A 20,883-nucleotide genomic window follows, 5' to 3' on the forward strand; every position below is an offset into this window, starting at 1 on the left:
GCTTCCCTGGTGGCGCAATGGTTGAGAGTCCGCCTGCCGATGCAGGGGACGCGGGTTCGTGCCCCGGTCCGGGAAGATCCCACATGCCGCGGAGCGGCTGGGCCCGTGAGCCATGGCCGCTGAGCCTGCGCGTCTGGAGCCTGTGCTCCACAACGGGAGAGGCCACAACAGTGAGAGGCCTGCGTACCAGAAAAAAAAAAAAAAAAAAAATTAATGTGGATCACCTTCCAGTGTCGGGTGCTGATGCCACGTCCTCGTCACAGAGTTAGGAGAGGGAGCAAGAACATCTTGCCGATTAGGGCTGCCCACTTTCAGTGGATGCAGGAGAAACTGAGTTCCCCATCTCTGGAGGTGTGCAAGTGGGATACAGACGTGTGGAGCCTGGTGACTAAACTCAACCTGATAATTCAGAACAAATTCTGATGGGAGCTGATGGACCCCTGGGTCTTGGTCATGCCTGCTGGTCAGACCCAGGTTCAAATTCCAGCTGTGTGTGTGTCTTGGGCAAATGATGTCACCTTTCTGAGCCTCATTTTCCTCATCTGTCTAACGGGAGCGAGTGGATTAGAGACTGTTAGAGACGATGTCTGCACCATGCTAGGCGTGCAGTAGGTGCTCCGTAAACGGTGGACGATGATGATGATGATTTGTGGCTGCACCGCGCGGCACGCAGGATCTTAGTTCCCCGACCAGGGATTGAACCCATGCCCTCTGCGGTGGAAGCTGAGTCTTAACCACTGGACCACCAGGGAAGTCCCTATTACTATCATTTTTAAACAAGGCTCCCTGGGTTTCCCTCCTTTCCTCCTTGGTTCACACCATCCCTTTTATCCTCCTTGGCTTGTCAGCACCCACGCCTCCTTCAGGGCCTGGCTGAATGACCAGGCCACCTCCTCCTCCCTCCAGAGTCCCCTTCTCCCCCAAGTAAGAGGGACCCCTCCCCTTCCAATGCCCAAACCATGGCTCTTAGGACATACATCACTTTCTCCCTCAGGCCGTCTGAGCTGGTGGGGGTCTCAGACCGTGAGGTACAACCCCCATTGTATACAGGAGCAATCTGAGGCTCAGAGAGGGGGAGAAATTCTCCCAAGGTCACACAGCAAGTCTGTTGGCAGAAACAGGCTCAGTCCCTCCTCCCCAGCTCAGTCCTGTGCTCCTGGCAGTTATCTGCACACAGCTTCTCCCTGGGGGGAAGGGGCTTCCTTGGGGTGGAGCCCAGACAAACCTTCGTGTTGCTGCCTCTGGAACAAGAAGACTCAGATACGCCATCAAATGTCTAGAGCCTCGGTTTCCCCACTTGTCCTGAGGATGCATTGCCCCCATTACCACCGAGGTTGGAGTCAATGGGATCCTGAGGGCGCCTCCCCCAACCCATTCCACCAAGTGCCTCCAGGCAGGGTCTGAGGGGATCAGAGCCCACCGTGGCGAGGAAGAGCTGGTGGCTACACCTGCAGACAGCTCTCCTGGCTCCCAGGAGTTCTTGGAGCTGGGTTCTCCCTCCATTCTCCCAGCCAGTGCCCCTCCCCACTCCAGCTCAGGACCATCTGGCCCACCTGGGGATGGGGGGAGCAACACCCCCTCTGGAAAGCCTCCCTTGATTGCCTCAGCCTGGGTGAAATGCCTCCTCTGTACCCACCCAGACCTTTACGCTCAGAATAAAACAGACTCCCTACCCTGTCCCAGAGGAAGGGTCCTCTCCAGGACCTTCCAAGGCAGGGTTGGCCATTTGGGACTGTTCCTTTTTAAGAAAGGGCCCTACCACCAAAAAGAGTTAGAATTCTCTGGGAGTAGCATGGCCTTGGGAGTCAAACAGTCCTGGATTCAAATCCAAGCTCTGCCGCATGGCCTTGGAAGGGTTACCACCCTATGCTGGGCCTGGGCCGCCTCCTCTGAGCAATTGGGACATGTGAGGGAGAGGGGAGCTGAGGCTGGCACAGCGTCACCACCTGCCAGGACACCCGCCATACGTGGCAACCGAGCAGTGGGAATGTGGCTAGTCTAAATTGAGATGTGTTGTAATCATGTAAAATACATGCTGGATATCCAAGACTTAGCACAAAAAAGAATGTAAAATATCTCATTAATAATTTTATACCTGTTGAAGTAATTTTTTGATATCTTGGGTTAAATAAAATAAATGATTAAAATTAATTTCATCTGTTTAAAAAAATTGTCACTTTTTAAAATACGGCTACAGAAAATTTAAAATGCCGTATGTGTGTTGCCTGCGTGGCTTGCAGTTGGTGTCTGTTGGACAGTGCCCTCTAGAGGACAGTTATTGGGATCTGGGTTGGGGGATAAGGGCTGTGAGTTGGGGGTGAGAGGGCCTGAAGCCTGACCTTGCTGACCCCTGGCTGCTGAGTAGCCCCAGGCCAGATACTGCCCTCTCTGAACCTCATTTTCTGCATCAGTAAGAAGAGCTGGTGGGCCAGGGTCAGGGTTTTTCAGTCAACTGGGGGAGCTTATGGGCAGGGGGAGTCTGAGTGAGGGTGGATGGAGGCTGGCCCTTCCCCGGGTCACCCTCATAGAAACCCCACCCAAGGACAGCCCATCTGTGCCCTTCCTTCCACCCATGAGACCCAGATGTACCATTTCCCATCCTCCTGTCGGACAGATGTGCTTCCTCCACTCAGCCATCTCTGGGAGGAGAAGGGCCGTGGCTGAGTCACGCAGGCCCAGGCTCCAGGGCTGGCTTCGCCCTTCCTAGCTCTGTGATCCTGGGATGAGCAAACCCCCCCACCCCCCAGTAGCTCTGGACCCCCTTTCTCCATTTGCAGGAGGGAGAAGTGTGGGTACTTTCTGATTCCCATGGCTCAGGCAGTGGCACCTGGAGAGGGTCACAGCTGTGTCCCTCCCACTGTCTCTTGGCCAGCAGGGTCACAGTGCCGGTTACCTTGGATCCAACTAGGGGGCCTCACCACTCTCCTCCTTCCTCTGTTTGCAAAGGGTACCGGGTGGGCAGGGGCCCGGATCAAAGCCGAATCTGGCTGTCCCAGAACCGGGGGCCAATGGCTCGCTCTGATCACCTCCCAGCCCTCCTGGTGGCTCGGTCCTCAGCGGCCCCCTTCAGTCCTGCTTGAGTTGGCAAGTCAGCATCAGAGCAGGCATGGAGGGCTGAGCCTGGCCTGGGACCCTCGGACAGGGCCCCTCCTGCCTGTGGACGCTGCTCCACCAATGACAAGCCAGGTCTGCTCATTTGTTTATTCAAAAAGTATTTATTGAGCACCTACTATGTGCCAAGCTGGGGATATATCAGTAGACAAGACAGGCACCGCCCCTGCCTCCTGGAAGGGAAAGCAGACCATAAACATAAATATTAGCTATGCTGTCCGATACAGTAGCCGTTACCTACAAGTGGCCATTTACATTTAAATTTAAATGAATTTAAATGGAGTAAAACTTAAAATTCAGTTCCTCATTCACACTGGTCGTATTTCAGATGCTCAATAGATACATGTGGCTGGTGGCTACTGTATTAGCTCAGATATAGAACATTTTCCTTGTCACAGAACGTTCTAGTGGACAGCACTATTAGTATGTGGGAAGGGAAGAGGGATTTGAAGCACTGGGTTGGGGCAAAGGATGCAGTTTGTTTGTTTTTTTAATACAAATTCAATTTTGCAATTTTCTTTTCAGTTAAAAATTTTTTATTTATTTGTTTATTTTGGCCGTGCGGCTTGTGGGATCTTATTTCCCCGACCAGGGATAGAACCCAGGCCCTGGCAGTGAATGCGCCTGAGTCCTAACCACTGGACTGCCAGGGAATTCCCAGGGATGCAGTTTTAAGTGAGGTGGTCAGGGTAGGCCTTGCTGAGGAGGTGACATTTGAGCAGAGTCCTGAAGCAGGGGAAGGAGGGAGCCATGTGAGAATCTGGGGGAAGAGCCTTCTAGGCAGAGGGAACAGCACGCGCAAAGGCCCTGAGGTAGGATCTCAGCTGGAACGTTGGAGAAGCAGCAAGGAGGCCATCGTGTCAGGAATGGAATAAGCAAGTGGAAAAGTAGCTTGAGGACAGAAGAGACAGGGATTGATTTGTGTTTTGCCTAATTACCTCTGGCTGCTGTGTTGAAAATAAATTGTCGGGGAGCGGGCAGGGAGGTCAGTGAGGAGGCTCCCCTACTGTTACGGGTGAGAGGTGGTGACGGCTGGCCCAGCATGGGGCAGTCAGAGTGGGCAGAAGGGACCAGATTCAGGAGATGTTCTGGAGGCAGAACCCATGGGATTCCCCAGAGATTGAAAGGGGGTGTAAGAGGAAGAACGAGGGAGGCAAGGGCAACTCTACAGTTTGGGGCCTGGGCACCTGGAAGGCAGAGGCGGGTGGGCGGGTACCTTCCTCCAGGAGCCTGCTGCCCAGCTCTCAGCTGACCGCACACCTCGCCTGGCTTGTGTTCAGTAACTCCAACAACACCCATTCTTATTAAATGGGCCTTGTTATGCAACAGCGGCCAGTCCCTCCCGAACCTCAGAGGATGTGGGCAGCCTGAATGCATGACCCTGGAGGTCAGGGATGTCACAGACTTTCTCTTAGCCCAGAGACTCGTTGCTGGAGTCAGGCTCCACTTGGAAACCCTCTGTGCCGAGCAGAAAAAGCAACTTATCAATCCCGAACCTCCCAAAGCCCTCGGGATCATGGGGAGGGGGTGGAGGGAGGTGGCCCCAGAGCAGCACCCCCGCCCCCAGTCAGACTCTGTCCTCCTCCTGCCCTGAGCTGAGCGGTGCCTTGAGGGACCACCGGGGCTGCAAGGTGGGCTTGTCTGCCGGCTGGGTCAGGGTGTCTGGCGGGCTGCAGCAGCAAGGTGGGCATGGGATCGGGGCACTGATGGATGCAGCATTCCCTGGGTGACCTGCCTGTTGCCAGGTGTCTTTCCAGGGTGAGAAAATCTCTCCTGAGAAGAGGAAAGGATTCTAATTACATCTCAGGACAGTATTTGTTTGGAGAGACGAGTGTCAGAACACATGGTGGGGAGCGGTGCTGGGCCGCACTCAGCGGGGATTTGTTTTCTCTTACCTGCCAGCCTGGTGGGCATGGCAGTGGGTGGGGCTCCTGCTGGGTCCCAGGAACCACCTGCTCTGGGATTTGGTGGGCGAGCTGGACCCTGCTGGAGGGATGGGGGGCACATGTGTCTCCCACCGCCTCCTGGGGCTCTTGAGAGGATGGAGGATGTATCACACCTACGAGGTGCCAGGAGATGTGTAGCCACAGGAGAGCTGGTCCCTGTTCTCATGCAGCTTGCACAGGCAGTGGACCGATGCAAGACCGTGACCATTCCCCAGGCAGGTGGGAGGTGGGGGGTTGAGGGGAACCTACCCACGTGGTCAGGGAAGGCCTCTCTGAGGGGACCAAGTTTCAGCTGAGCTTTGAGTGACTTGCTGGACGAAGAGGGACCAGGGGAAGAACATTCCAGGCATTGGGAACAGCGAGGGCAAAAGTGAGGTGAGAAAGTGAGGCATGTTCACAGGACAGAATGGAGACCAGGGGGAGGTGGGCAGGGCTTGCCCCCCAACCTGGTGCAGAGGGGACCCGAGGAAGGGTTCCGAGGGGGCCGGGGGGGTAGGTCTGATTTGGTTTTGCAAAGACGGTGCTGAACGCTGTGCCCTGGGGTGGGGAATGATCCAGGATGGGGGCAACTGGAGAAATCGGGGAAGAACTGATGAAAACAGCAGCTTCCTCCCTGGCCTCCTGGCTCACACCTTCCAACCAAGCCCTCCTCGGATCCAACGCTCCCTTCTCGAGAATCTGGTGCCCGCGGGCTCCGGGATCAAGGCCCAGCTGTGTGGGGCCTTCGGGGCCCCGGGCCTACGCCTTCATCCCCAGGTCTGGCCAGCTGCCGCCGCACAGGCCTCTGCGCAGCCTCGCGGAGCTCGTCTAGGTGCCCCACCTGCAGCCAGGCCACACCCGCCCGCAGGCGCGGTCGCTCCCTCTCTCTCAGCTCCAGCCCCCGCACCAGCCCCGGGCCGCCGGCCCCGCTGTTTCCTGAGCCCCGGCCACCCCTCCCCCGGTTTCTCCGCACAGCCCTGTTCACAGAGACGCCCCACGACATGACGGCGCGGACGGGCGAGGACGTGGAGATGGCCTGCTCCTTCCGCGGGAGCGGCTCGCCCTCCTACTCGCTGGAGATCCAGTGGTGGTACGTGCGGAGCCACAGGGACTGGACGGACAAGCAGGGATGGGCCTCGAACCAGGTACCGCCCCTGGGGGGACTTCCGAGTGGGGCTGGGAGAGCCCTGGCCCACCCACCCCCGGGGAGGAGTGTGTCTCTGCCCCTCATCTCCTCGGAGGGGCGTGGGCCCCGGCTATGTTCGTCCTCTGAAGCCCCCAGCTGTCTCCTTCCCTTTTTCCCGGAACGGAGGCCTGTTTGTGGGGAGGGGCAGGGGGCGGAGCCAGGCTGAGCACTTGGGGTGGGCCCAGTAAGAAGGGCCTTCCAAGGAGTAGAGTCCCTCCCTTCGTGTACAGGTGGGGAAGGCCAGAGGGACAGAAGCTGTCACACACACGTGTACATGCATGCCTTTCCACATACGTGCAGGCACACGAGGCCGCCCAGTCACGGCATACACATTCACCTCTGCACTCGTACACGCTCCCACGCACACACTGTGCCAGCCTGCGGCAGGGAGCGGGGGAGGGGGTGGCGGAGCGCAGACGCTATTGGTGTCCCCGCCCACGTGCCGGGTAAGCACCGTCCCCTGCCACCAGCCCCGCTGCCAACACTGCTGAGGGTTTTCTCTGGACGACAGAGCCTGCTGGCCAGCAAGGCAGGCTGGAGGAGCGCCCCATCAATGACTGACGGGAGTTGGAGGGTAAATACCCCAGCTCCCTTGCTCCTCCGTTGGGATAACTGAAGAGCATCCTGCTCCCTTTCCCCCAGGTGCCCAGTGGGAGTAAGTTCCAGTTGCCCAGGGGGGTAACTGGCTTGATGACATACCCATTATTGACTTCCTTCCCTCTTTTGTCTCACTCACTCATTCCTCTCCTGATGTTTCCTAGGATCACCTACCAAATAAACCACTTGCACCTGAATCTTTGTCTTAGGGTCTGCTTCTGGGGGAACAAACTAAGACACTCTCATTCTTACGCTTGTGTATATGTAAATATTATGCAAACACATATGTGTCTGCCCACCTGTTCACTTATGAACACTTACATGACGCACCTTCATATGCACATACGGGCATGCTCACACATTCTTGCATGTTTCATGAAATGGCCTCTAACATATTCACAAATATATATTAAACTCATCTAGCTCCTGGAGGTGTCAACCCCCCAGCACACAGGCTCAGAGGACTCCAGTGGTCAGAGAAAGCCCTTAGGCAAAGAGTTGCAGGCTTTGTAGTTGGATGCCTCTGGGCTCAGCTTGCGGGGGGGGGGGGGGGGGGGGGGGGGGGGGGAATAGTATGTGGGCAGGGCTCCGACAGCGTCTGCTGCAAACACTCCTGAAAACACAACACATTCACAGATAAAGAGATGCAAGTGTACAGACAGACACTCCTACAGACACACCAAGCCCGAATAACATTTTTGCCTGTTCACACGTACCCTCCCTGTGTATCTCTAAATACCGTATATATCAGAATGTGTAGCACATGCACAGTCAGTTTTATAGGCACCTCCTTTATCTTCCTTTGCTCTGACTCACCTCCATGCCCTGAGTGGACATAGAGCTGAAGGACCCCAACCTCTAGACCCGTAGTCCCCAGAGCATCACTTGCGGTTACGAGAATCTTAGCCATTGCTCGTATCCCCACCCCGTGATCCTAACACATTGTCTCTGTTTTCTCCACCCTCCCGCTCCCAACAGCTAAAAGCATCTCAGCAGGAAGACGCAGGGAAGGACGAGACCAAAATAAGTGTGAGTTTTGGTAATGACTTCTCACAAGGGCTCTAATGGAGGACACAGCTGTAATTTAAAAAAAAAAAAAATCCAGTTCAGCAGGGAACTTGGGCAAGAAGATGGAGGAGAAGGAAAAAAGAAGGGGGAAAAATTGGCCTGGCTCTGTTTTTTAAAAGCCAGAGGTTTTTCAAGTTCATTGAATGACAGGCACAAACCAATGACAGGGGGTGAGAAGACGCATTCTCTCCTGTTGGGGCCAAGGCTGTGTGCCTCCCTGATGCTTCGTGTCTGTCTCAGCAGCATTTTTTATTTGGGGAACCAACAGGGTATAATGAGACTGAACTGGCTTTTTTTGGCCCATCACGAATGACTGCTGTGGCATCTCATGGTCACTTGGGTCATCTGGCTCCAGACGTGAGGCAGGACGGGGGGACTACAGCTGAAGGATTTCAAGACTGGCCGGGCCTTCTAATGCATTGACTCATTTTATCGTTGCTCCATCTCTATGGGGAAGGGCAAGCTTTCACCCATTTTACAGGTGAGGCAACTGAGGCTTAGAGGGGTCAAAGCCTTGCTGGAGGTCGTGACTTGGCTGAGCTGCCTCCAGCTTTTTGTCTTCAGGTTACACTGGAGCCCAGTGAGGTGGGGCACCCAGGGGACTCAGGGATTGACAGTTTTAGTAGAGGAGGGCACCCAAAGCAGGGCCTGGAAGAGGCAGGCAGGATCGAGAAAAGAGACTGTGTGGAGGGGACCGGCCTGGTGACACATGTGGCCATGGGACCAGGTTGGGTTTGTGCACGGGGCATGTGGTCAGCCTGGCAGGAGGTTAGAAGTCCACTGGACACAGAAGATGCAGGTGCCCGCCGGGGTATGAATGTGCGTGTGTGGGAGTGACCTCCAAAATCACTCTGTTCTGTTGCTCCTTCTGAAGTCCTTCAAGGACCTGCGGGGGAGCTCGGGACCCCAAGGCCAGTTAGATGCAGAGGAGCTCCCTGAGCGGAAGTCACAGTGTAAAGAGTGGGCATCGGGAGGCATGAGGTGCTGTGCCAGGCACTGGAGGTGGCAGAACGGAGGCAGGGAGGCCAGGAGGGAGGCTCCCACAGAAGCTCAAGCAGGAGGTAGGCAGATGACAGGCAAGGGCCTTCAAAGCATCATTTGTGCAGTCTGCCTGGGGCCTTTCTGAGTTGCGATCTGGAAATTTGAGCCATTTCCAGCTCAGGGCAGCTGCTGGTCCACCCTCTCTAAATCCCTAGCCCTCACCCTAACCCTGTCTCTCTGCCAAGGGCACACCCACACGTAATACCCCATTTCTTGCCCAAACGCCCATCAGTTAAGCCCAGGAAGGTAGAAATCTGTGTGTGTATTAATATACCCCGTTCATGGCAACTCTCTCGCCGATGATTTTGTTTGGGGTTTAAGGAGCGTCTCAGGCACAGGAGAGAATAATCTAATTGACTTAGAGGATTAGAATTCAGGCTGTTGGGCCCCACGTGAGGGGAATGCGAAGGTGCTAACTAGTTAAATAAAATAAATGTGCTCAGCATGACTGTGCAATCCCCCCCACCCCATCCTAGCCCCGGCGATTCTTGCACCAGCGGGGGCTCTGGGGCTCTGGGGCTCTGGCTAGGAAACTCACAGACAAGCACAGACCCAGTTCCTTGTGCAGACAGCGTCTTGCACGTGACCGTTCTTAAATACACAGACGCGCAGTTAGTGGACACCTGTAAGCAGAGGCACACCCCGGTTTCCTGCAGCTTAGGAGAAGGCTCAGACTTTTCTCTGTGGGCTTCGAGGTTCTGTGTAACTTGCTCTGCTCACCCTCTGGGCTATCTCACCTCGCTTGACCCGGCTCACACTGCCCCCTTCCACCCGCTGCCTTCCAGCCTCCCATTCCTTCCTCTGGGCCTTTGCACAGGCCAGTCCCTCTGCCTAGAAAACTGTTCCTCTCTCTTCCTTCAGAGCTCAGCTCAGCAAGCCTCCCTGGACCCTGGAACTCAGCCGGCATCCCTCCCTTCTCCCTGCTGGCTGCATTTCTGTCTGCACTTATCCATGCCTGTGAGCATTTGTCTCAGGCCTGTCTTCCCCGGAGACAGTGGGGCTGGGACTGTGCTTGCCTGATTGACTGGTACATTTCCAGAGCCTGGCACAGCGCCTGGCAGGTAGTTAGTGCTCAATAAATATTTATCAGGTGACTGTCACACGTACCCACACACCCCCAGGCCAGTGGCAGTGTAAAGCCAGACACAGATTTTTTTTTTATTTATTTATTTATTTTTTTTGCGGTACGCGGGCCTCTCACTGTTGCGGCCTCTCCCGTTGCGGAGCACAGGCTCCGGACGCGCAGGCTCAGCGGCCATGGCTCACGGACTCAGCCGCTCCGCGGCATGTGGGATCTTCCCGGACCGGGGCACGAACCCGCGTCCCCTGCATCGGCAGGCGGACTCTCAACCACTGCGCCACCAGGGAAGCCCCCAGACACAGATCTTGATAAACGGACATGCCAACACTATGTGCGTCATGCCTGTGCATGGATGTGTACAGGGGACGTGCAGCCATGAAGGGGCTTGTGTGAAACTATGGGACCTGGGGACCGCAGGCCCTGTATCTGCAGGAGCTAGATGAGCCAGGCAGGAATTCCGGCCCCATAGCCCCATGTCACCTAAAAATCCCGAGTTCCATGGAATAATCTCCCAATTTTTAACTGTTGGGACCTAATTTGATTTTTGAAAAACTGTGAAAACCAAACGGCTCAGTCTCCCCGCTGGTAGCGTCAGCACCTGGGGGGCCTCAGGTTCGGAGGAGGAAGTACAGTGAGTTTCTGGGAGTTTGGTGTGGGCAGGGCTCCATGATGGGCTCTGTAACCCATTGGGGCCGCCATGGTGGCCCTGGGCAGGTTGAGATACGGCAGTGCTAAGTGCGGGGGTGCGACAGTGAGGACACAGTGGAGCCAGCCCTGAATGTCACAGGACCTGAGTCCTGGTCCAGCTCTGCCAGTCCCCTGGGCCTCTCTTTCCCCCCTTCACAGCTGTCTAATGAATATATGAAAACACTCTGGCAACTGTGAAATTCCTCCGGATTTGGCCATGTGAATGACGGTGGGTAGTAGAGTGGAAACTTAATATGAGTATTCGAATCACGTGACTCCTATTCCTAGCATGTGTGGAGCAGGGAAAGGAGGCCCAGCTTCTCTACAGGAAATGGGAGGGAATGAAAAGAGCTCAGAGAGATCATTTATATGGGAGGACAGGCATCTGTGATGATGATGATGATAATAATAGTAATGATAAAGCAGCTAACATTTATTGAGTGCCCGCCATATGTCAGGAACCATGATGAGTACTTTACATGAATTATCTCATTTAACTTGGGGCCTGGGAAAGGACCCCCTGGCCTTAAAAGTGTCTCCCTTGGGAGCTTGTATATGCTAGGATTCTACCATCAGGGCCTTATTCCTGTGGCTCAGGTAAATTTTGCTATGTCCATTTTCAAGTTCTGGAAGCTTTTCTTTTGACCTAACTGAAGTGCTGTCTTTTGGAATTTAGGTTAATTTCCCCTTAACCAGTTTTGCAAGTTGAGATGGCCCCCGACTTCCTAATTGTAAAATAAGGTGAAATTCTCCACACACCTTTCTTCCCAGGGGGCTTCCCTGCCTTCATTACTGTTAGTTCCTCCTTTGGTCTAACCAAAGTCATTTGTGCTGTAGATTCAGTTCATGTAACCTGTTTCAGTCCAAAATAGCCGTGGGCAGCCTGGGTCTCCATGTACGCGTAGCCTCGTGCTCCAGCCCACTTATCCTAAGCCCCGCCTCCTCTCCAGCTAAGCCCCAAAAGCCAGGTACATCCAAAGTGGCCTCAGGAAGCATACTGCAGCCCCCTGTCCCCAAATCTCCATAAATGGTTAAAAGGCAGCTTCATTGGTCAGATCAATCAAGTGGCCCTATAGGTCAAGCCCCTGTTTACCCCGCTTGGCTGCCCCACAGGTATGATACATATACGGATACCGCATCTTTTCTGGTGTGGGGGATGGGGGCTGGGACCACTGGAGCAGCACATGAGGTCTGCATCCTTCACTAAGGATTAACAGGCCAAGTGGCAGGTCATGGTGTATTATGACTTTATTTTCTGCAGTAGACGTTTCTGTATTTTCTTGAAATTCCTGCCGTGATCCACAATATACAAAGGGCATGGAACTCTGAAATCTGAAAGGGAGGCAAGATTCATGTGGAGTCAAAAATCACTCCATCCATCTTGGAAATCCCTTGAGACATCCATAGAGCAGCCGGCCTGTGGCTGGGACTGAAAAGCTTCCTCTGTGAAGGCCATGGTCACACACTCCCAGTCCCTGCTCTCACGGTACTCCCAGTCAGTGTGGGGGATGGATGTTAATCCAATAATCCCTCATGATAAAAAGTAAAATTACAACTACAACCATCAAAATGAGAAGGAGCGCAGCCAGTAACAGAGGACCTGACCTAGTCTGGTGGGTCTGGAGGGCTTCCTGGAGGAGGTGGAGTGAGGTGAAGTGAGCACTGAAGTGTAGAGAGGTTGACTAGAAGTAGGGGGAACTTCTCTGGGTGTGTGTGTTGGAGGAACTGCAGGAGGCTGTTGTGGCTGAGGGGAAGGTGGGGATGAGACCCCAAAGGTCCCCCCAGCAGCCACTGCTGGGAGCCATCAAAGGAAGCGTTCTCAGTTGGGGGCGTTTTGGGAAGATCTGTCTGGCTGTCACGGGAGGACGGATTGGAAGGAGCCAGAGTGGCTTTGGGGAGACCCTGGAGGAGGCTGCGATGTCCTGGCCAGTGCCTGGGGATCTGGATTCTGGAGAGCAGGGGAGGGGGCCCAGTGATGTTTAGAGGGAAGGTCAGTGGGATTCAGAGATGGATTGTGCCCGAGTGTGAAAGGAGCTGTGGGGATGACGACTTGGGAAGGTCTAGCTGGAATGGGTGAAGCCTTCTGGGGCCCAGATTTGGGGAGACTCTGGGTTGGGTTCTGGACATGCCAAGGGGCTGGCGGCTGGGTGTTGCTGATGGAGGCACGGGAGTGGCGGAGCTCAGGGCAAGCCCTGGCCTGGGGCAGGGACCCTCTGACCCCTCTTGCCCACCCAGCACCTTCCCAGGGCCACCACGTCACTCCTAGGCTGAGGCCACATGGAGCAAAGGTCTGGCACCGTGGTCGCAAATTAGCATCACCCTTCCTGGCTCGGCTCGGGAGAAAGGTCCCAGCCCGCCCACCTGATGGTCTGTGGGCTCCTGCCGTGTCCAGAAGGGCCTGGGCCGTGGGCAAGCAGGGAGGAGGCTCAGCTTGGTCCTGGTGTGGACTGGCCTTGCCTCTTTCAGCATAATTAGGTGCTTAACTGCACTGCTAAGGCCTGTCGATGCCTGTGCCGAGGTGATTATGACTTACAGCCAGGCTGCCGCCTGGGGGTCTCTTCCCCTCATAGCCTCTCCGGCTGTGTTGGAGGCCTGGGCCGCAGGATTTTTCTGCCCAGTCTGTGAATGTTGAAATCCAACAGGCTGCTCCACCACCCACAACAAGCCTGGGTAGGATGATGGGCCCCCTCCCACAGAAGATGCTTCTGAGGCAGGACTGGGCTCCCCCAAGACATGGAGGGCTGGGGGCCTATGGAATGACGGGGGAGGGGGTAGAAAGACCTGTGGTTTACTGGTTCCGGGAGGCTCCCCAGAGATGTGGTTAAGGCCTGGTCTCTGTCACCAGCTGGGTGGCCTTGGGCAAATCACTTCACCTCTCCGAGCCTCCGTTTTCTGACCCATACAGTGGGTATCCCAGCAGTGCCTACATCATGGGGTTATTATGAGGTTTAAATAAGGTATAGACTATTTAGCGCATCATTTCACAGGGATCAAGCGCTCCATAAACACTAGCTACCAGCAATACCGTGACTGTTGTTACTGTTTTTATTACTTGCCTTCTCCGGATGGTGCTTAAAGGCGCAGACCCCTGGGGCTGGGAGGGAGCAGCCTCTGATGTGTGTCCTCTCCCTTCGTCCTGTTGGAAACCAGCTCCCCGGGGTGCTCGGTTGCGGGTGTGAGGTCTGGGTTTTCCGTTAGACCTGGAGCCCGCGCGGATGTCGCTGAGGTCTGGCTGATTCACAGCTGTATCCCCAGCGCCCAGCTCGGCGTGGGCGCTCGCTAATCGTCAGCTGGCTGGATGGATGGATCTAGCCCAAGAAAACCGAGGCCAGGGTGCTGGTGACTTGTCAGGGTCAGAATTAGCCTCCCAGCACTGTCTGCTGTGCTCCCTGTCTCCCTCCTCCTCCCTGAGCGGGGAGGCCACACAGGGGCGACAGGGCAGGAGGGAGCTGGTGCCCAGGCCTTGGCCTCTGGGCCGGGGCTGGGCGGAGAAGGGGGCTGGGCTCGGTGCTCCCTCCCTAGCGCTGCTCCCAGCCTTCACATTATTACTCCATTAGCGCCTTGTAGGGTTGACAAATGAAGGATAATTAATATCCGTGAGGGAAACAGATGTTGAGGTAATTCACTCCCCGCTGCAGCAGCATCTCCTACCTCTCCTGAGGGCTTGGCAGGGCCGCAGGACCTCTCCGTGCCCTTGGCCAGAGGTGATGGAATCAGCAGGGCTGATGGCCTCCAGCTGGGCCCAGCCCCGGTACCCGGAGAGGAGGGGTCCCCTGCCCAGGCGGGCAGCTGGAAGAGTCTCCCGCTGCTTGCTCTGGTGGAAAGGTGGGAAGTTCTGCCTCTGTCCCACCTCCTGCTTCCTGCTGTGCCGTAAGCCCATGCTTTCCTGCCTCGTGGGGGGATGACGACCAGCCAGGAAGGCTCAGAATAAGGGAGGACGGGCCAGGCTCCTTGTGGCTGCCCACTGCTCTCTTCCCTTCTGGAGCCTGGGAAACCCCCCTTGGCCCTGCCAGCTCTGCGTGACCCTCTGTGGGCCTCCGTCATGCCTTTGGAGGGTTAGAGTGCATGGACTCAGGCCTGGGGTCAGTTCCCGGCTCTTAGTTCCCTGACTCAGTGCCCATGGGAAAGTCGCTTCTTTCAGAGCCGTAGCTTCACTGTCTGTAAAGTGGGTAGGATCATATATACATGACCTAAAATCAAAAAGCATAATATCTGGGTACCACTTCATTTGGAGAAAGGAGCTAGAGTGAGACCATTCATTTAACAAATGTTTTTATCGTTATTATTTGCAGGGTACCAGCCTCTGCGATGGTCACTAAGATGAACAAAATAGGTATCATCCCTGCCCTCGTGGAGTTTATAGTTTAGCCAGAGAGACAAACAAAAATCAAGTAAACAAACTGGTTCTCAAATTGTGATGACTGCTAGGAAAGAAATAGACCGGGAGATGTGATTGAAGGCTTTTTGGAGGAGGTGATGTTGGAGAATGAATGGGAGTCATGGAGACAGCACCCAGGCAGAGAGACCAGAAGGCTGTGAGGCCAGAAGGAGCTTGGCATCTGGGAGGAAGGGGCCAGGGAAGCCGGAGCAGATTAGTGGGGTGATTAGAAGTCACGTGCGTGAGTGCCCGGCCGCACATGAATGCACTCCCTCAGAGACCGTCCTCTTCCTCATCCTGGCCTCCTCACTGCAAGGGTGATTGGCAGGGGTGCCCTCCTGCAGAATTTGGGGTGTGGCAAGAATAGGCAGGCTGGTTGTCTGTCCCCATTGCCCACCCCCCAAGGGGAGAGGGACCAGATGGCCTCAGCACTGGGGCCACAGGTCTGAATCCCACTCAGCTCCATCCTGGCCCTGGCGAGCCTGCAGTGCCAACTGGTGGTGGAATCATCGGGCAGGGGGCCCGTGGCTGGTGATTGGGGACTTTTCTCCCCTGTTCTGTGTAGGTGGGGCAGGGGCTACAGGAGGTGGGGCAAGGCTCATTTTGGTTGTAAGAAATAAGGGGACAAGGAAGGATGGAAGCCCCCTCCCATTACCACCCCCCCCCCACTCTATGGGCCCAGCTGTTCTCTTTTTTTTTTCCAGCTTTTTATTTTGAATTGCAGACTCATAGAAAGTTGCAAAAAGAGATCACAGAGTCCCCTGTCTCCTTCACCCAGCTTCCCCAATGATTTATCTTATATGACTGTCCTTTTCTTTCTTAATTGAAACTGCCTTTTCTTTCTTAATTGAAAAAAAACTCACAGTAGCTTTATGTTTGTGGCAGATTTATTCCTAAGAGCTGTAATCTGAAAACTACCCAAATGTCCAGCAACAGGTGACTGGACAAACAGATTGTGGTATATCCATATGATGGAATACTACACTGCAGTAAAAAAGAACACACTGAGCCGTGCAACATTAAGGAATCTCACTGATACTATGTTGTGTGAAAGGAGCCACACACGGAGGAGTTCAAGAACAGGGAAAACTAATCTATGCTGATAGAAATCAGACTAGTGGGTAACCCCTTGGGGGTGAGTATTGACAAGGAGGGGCCACAAGGGTGCGCTCCAGAGGGCTGTAAGTGTCCCATGCCCTGCTCTGGATGGTGGTCACACTGGTGTACACGTGAGTAAAATTTCATTAATCTGTGTGTACCTTACTCTATATAAATTATATTTTAATTTTAAGTAAAATTTTTAAAACCATATCAAATAAATAAACAAGCAAAAAGCCAAAGTACAAAGACAGATGTCACTCTCTTGCTCCCCCCCCAACTGGACAGTTGTTAGCATCCTGATATACTTGTGATCAGCATTTATTTATTTGTTTTTGTTTGAGAAACAAAGCTAAGAATTCACTTTGCAGTCTACCCCAGGTCCTCGGCCCTTCCCTGGGCTCCACTCCAGAGACAGCCATGGTGGTGAGGCCACTGTGTTCCCTCCCATCTGTTTTCAAACTTGCACACACACAAGTCATCAAAACCAGTGTAGAGTATTTTCCCGTGTTTCTTTCCAGAAATGGCATCACACCGTATGTAGGAGTTTTGCAATGAGATCTTTTCACTTCCTGCATGTCCCTGAGCTCTAACACGCCTAGTTCTAGCTCATTCTTTTTCACTGCTGTGCAACAGTCCACTGAATGAACTGACTACTGCCTATTTATCTGATCTGTTGATGGCCATTGAAGTTGCTTCTACTCTTTTGCTGTTAACTCCGCGTGCCCTCATGGGAGTGTCTGGGGCCCCACCCACGGAGTGGGCTCCTGTGGCCAGGTCACCGTCTCTCTGTCGCCCCCAGGTGGTCAAGGTGGTGGGCAGCAACATCTCCCACAAGCTGCGCCTGTCGCGGGTGAAGCCCACGGACGAAGGCACCTACGAGTGCCGTGTCATCGACTTCAGTGACGGCAAGGCCCGGCACCACAAGGTCAAGGCCTACCTGCGGGTGCAGCCGGGAGAGAACTCCGTCCTGCACCTGCCCAAGGCCCCGCCCGCAGCGCCCGCCCCGCCGCCGCCCCCCAAGCCCGGCAAGGAGCTGCGGAAGCGCTCGGTGGATGAGGAGGCCTGCAGCCTCTAGACTGATGCCCAGCCCGCCGCCGGCCCGCCCTGCGCCCCTACGGCTGTACCGAGTGCATGAGGAGCCGCTGGACCGCTGGGGACGGGACTGCCCAGGTCCAGCTGCCTCCCCATCCCGAGACCGCCCGTGGCCCCCACGTCGGCCCTCCTCCCACCACCCCTTGGCTCAGCATGTAAGGCCCGCCCAACCCTTCCCCTTCAGACCCTCCCCGTGACCTGGCTCAGAGACGGTGGCCCGGGCACCGAGGGGACAACCGCCCCGGAACGCTGGGGTGGGGCACCAGGCCGGGGCCGGGCTGCCCCCTTGTGTCACCAGCTTCAGTAGAGTCCAGTGTTTCGCTTTGCTTGCTTGTCCCCCATCCCGTCCCAAGCTGGGGCCTCCCAGCCTCACTCCCCCTCCTTCCAACCATCCCCTGCTTGGACCTGGAGGTGTGGACAGTGACCCCTCCCCAAATTCGGACTTGAATCTTCTGAGCAGAACTGGGGCCTCTCCTCTGGCAAAGAACTGGGAGGAGAGCCCCCAGGAGAGCTGTGGCCAGTTGCCAGGGTGGCTCACAGGGGCCCTGGGAGGAGAGGGAGACCCCACTGCCTCCAGGTGGGTCCTTCATGTTCAGCCTCCTTATACTAAGAAACAGCTCCCTGCCCGCCCCAGGGCAGGAATCTGCCCCTTCACATGGCAAGTCGGAAGGAGGGCCTTTCCTTTCTGACCCCACGGCCCCATGCAGAGTTCTGCACCAGCAGGACCCCTTCGAGGGGCTTCGAGGCTCTCCAGGAGCCCCCTCTGCCAGCTCCTAGTGTCCCAGCCGCCTCCCAGGACCCATGCCGAATCCACCCAAGGGCCTGGGGCTGTTGGGAGCCGAGGGCCCCCCAGTACCAATCCCCTCACAATTCCTGATCGGGGGCACCCACCCCCTGGTGATTTGTAAATATTTCTATTGGGCCCAACACCCCTTCAGAACTGGCTCAAACCTCTGGCCGCACCTCAGCGATGGAGTCGGGGGACGTGGGAGAGGCTTTGCCTAGGGGTGTGTGGGTTACCCTGTACACATGATCCAGTCCGTGACTACCGGCCAACCTGAATAAAGCGGTTTAAAAAAGCCTCTGGGCAGTGTCTTTCTGGGGCATTTGTATCTGGGAGCAGCACCACCAGAGAGGGGCAGGTGGGAAGGGCTTGGCCAGCCCACACCCCCGCCTCACTCAGCATCTTCTCGCTCCTGCTCTCTGCCCCCCAAGCACAGAAGAAGCACTGGAGGGGGCACAAGAAGTCAAAGGAAAACCATCCTTTGTCCAGGGCCAATCCAATTACCAGGCACTTGAATTATTCTCAGATTTTGAGATAACTACACATACAGAAGAGAGCATAAAATATGTGTACACTGTTCTGTGAATAAATAAATTATAAAGCAAGTAGGGGTGAGCTACCAGCTTATCAAGCAGCACCCCATAACTGAACCCTCTGCCCAGCCCATGCCTTCCAGATCACCCCCCTCCCTCTTAGAGGTCACCACCACCCTGATGTTTAAGGTCATCCCATTCTCAATGTTCTTTTTACACGTTTACTACCTATATGTATATCATCTTAATATAGTTGAGTTTTGTCTACATTTTTTGAGCTTTATATGCGTGGACTCATACCATATCTAGTCCTTAACGCACTGCTGTATTGTGAGATTCATCCATGTTTCATGTGTCTGTAATTTGTCCATTTTTATTACTGCATGACTATCTACAACTTACCAACTTATTTATCCATTATACTGTTGACAAAAGTTTGTGGTCCTATCTGGGTGCACGAGAATTAACAGCACTGCCCCGGGCATGTGAGCATGAGGGTGGACTGGCTGGGTTGGAGGTTTAGGCACTGCACTTTAGGGGTCTCGTTTTCTCCTCAGGTATCACCATCCCCACACTACAGTTGAAGAAATGGGCTCAGAGAGGTTGAGTGGCTCACCCAAGGTCACAAGGTCACAGCTATCGAACCCTGCTCTGCCAAGCTGAGCTCCTGCTCCCACTATGCCCTGGGCTCTGGACTCCCCCTGGCTCATCCCAGCCTAGAGTCCCACCCGCCGTGTGAGGGCATGTCAGTTAAGCCTTGGTAGCCACTGTGGCTAGCTGGTGCCTCCTTTGTGCATCTACAGAAATCACGAGCATCACCCACACTGAGCCTGGGGCATCTGCCTGCCCCTGAGCTCCCCTGCCAGCCAGACTGAGCGAGCCTCCCTCAAGGGCAGGGACCGGGAACTGTGGAAATGATGACTGACATTGGCTGAGCACTAAGTGTGTCCCAGGCACTGTGCTGACCGCCACAGCAGCCCCAAAGGGAGGCATGTATCCTGTTTTGAGATGAAGAAACTGAAGTTCAGAGAAGAGTGGGTTGGAGGCTGGCTGGCTGGCTGGATGAGGACATGGATAAACCAGGCTATGAAGCAGGCAGGGCTCTGGACCGGTTGCAGAATCCTTGGGCTGGATGGTCTATGACCTGTGGTCCTTTCAGGCCAGCAGCCAGTCTTTATTCCATGAACATGGTCCCTTCTAGAAATGCCCAAGTGCAAGGCAGACCCTGAAAACCCCAGGTCCCTCTGGGAAGGTCTGGAGGGTACAGGCTCATGCTAGAGTGATAATAATACTTACAGGTCTTGAGCACCTCCTATGAACTAGTGAAAGACTTTCCACAGGAAATCCTGAGGCTCCACAGGATCTCATTTCACCCTCCCAAGGGCTTGTGTCTCATCTCTGGTCCCCTCCCCCTTTAGAGGGGTCCCCACCTCCTTGGAGGGATTTTTCTTGCTCTATTAGGAATGCAGCTCAGGGGAAAGAACAGTGTCTGGGTTAGAATCCTGCCTCTGCCCACCCTTGTTTCAGGACCCGGGGCAAAGCTCTTCATCTCTCTGAGCCTTAGTTTCCTTTTCTGTAAAATGGGAATGCTCCCAGGGAAATGCAAATCAAAATCATAAAGAAATACTACTTTGCACACACTGAGATGGCAAGAATCAAAAAGACAGAGAATAACAAGTGTTGGCAAAGATGTGGAGAAATTGGAACCCTCATACACTGCTGGTAGGATTATAAAATGATGCAGCCTCTTGGGAAAACAGTCTGGCAGTTTCTCAGAATGTTAAACATAGAGTTACCATATGACCCAGCAATTCCGCTCCTAGGTATATACCCAAGAGAACTGAAAACATATGTCCACACAAAAACTTGTACATGAATACTCACTCATAGCAGTGTTATTCATAAATAACATCCCCAAAGTGGAAACAACCCAAATATTCATCAACTGATGAGTGGATGAATAAAATGTGGTGTGTCCAGACAATGGAATATTATTTGGCAATAAAAAAAATGAAGTACTGATAACATGCTATACTGTGGATTATTCTAAGGGATAATCAAAACGTTATTCTAAGTGAAAGAAGCCAGATGCAAAAGGTTATGTATTGTAGGATTCCATTTATATGAAATGTCTAGAAGAGAAAAATATCTATAGAAACAGAAAGCTCAGGATTTCCCTGGTGGCACAGTGGTTAAGAATCTGCCTGCCAATGCAGGGGACACGGGTTCGAGCCCTGGTCCGGGAAGATCCCATATGCCGTGGAGCAACGAAGTCCTTGAGCCACAACTACTGAGCCCG

The 20,883-nt window shown here is 54.4% G+C and overlaps 1 protein-coding gene across 1 annotated transcript in view; it reads left to right on the top strand.

The window, feature by feature from the left end:
- The window catches only part of VSTM2L (V-set and transmembrane domain containing 2 like), a 36,234-nt gene extending 17,883 nt beyond the window's left edge, over positions 1–18,351 (top strand). The window contains exons 2-4 of the mRNA XM_030830628.3: positions 6,012–6,181; positions 7,798–7,848; positions 16,975–18,351. Coding sequence (XP_030686488.1) covers positions 6,012–6,181; positions 7,798–7,848; positions 16,975–17,250 — 497 coding nt within the window. The 3' untranslated portion in view covers positions 17,251–18,351. The remainder of the gene's footprint in view (positions 1–6,011; positions 6,182–7,797; positions 7,849–16,974) is intronic.
- Positions 18,352–20,883: the final 2,532 nt, after the last annotated feature.

The sequence above is a fragment of the Globicephala melas genome, chromosome 15, assembly GCF_963455315.2.
Source record: "Globicephala melas chromosome 15, mGloMel1.2, whole genome shotgun sequence".
Classification (NCBI taxonomy): domain Eukaryota; kingdom Metazoa; phylum Chordata; class Mammalia; order Artiodactyla; family Delphinidae; genus Globicephala; species Globicephala melas.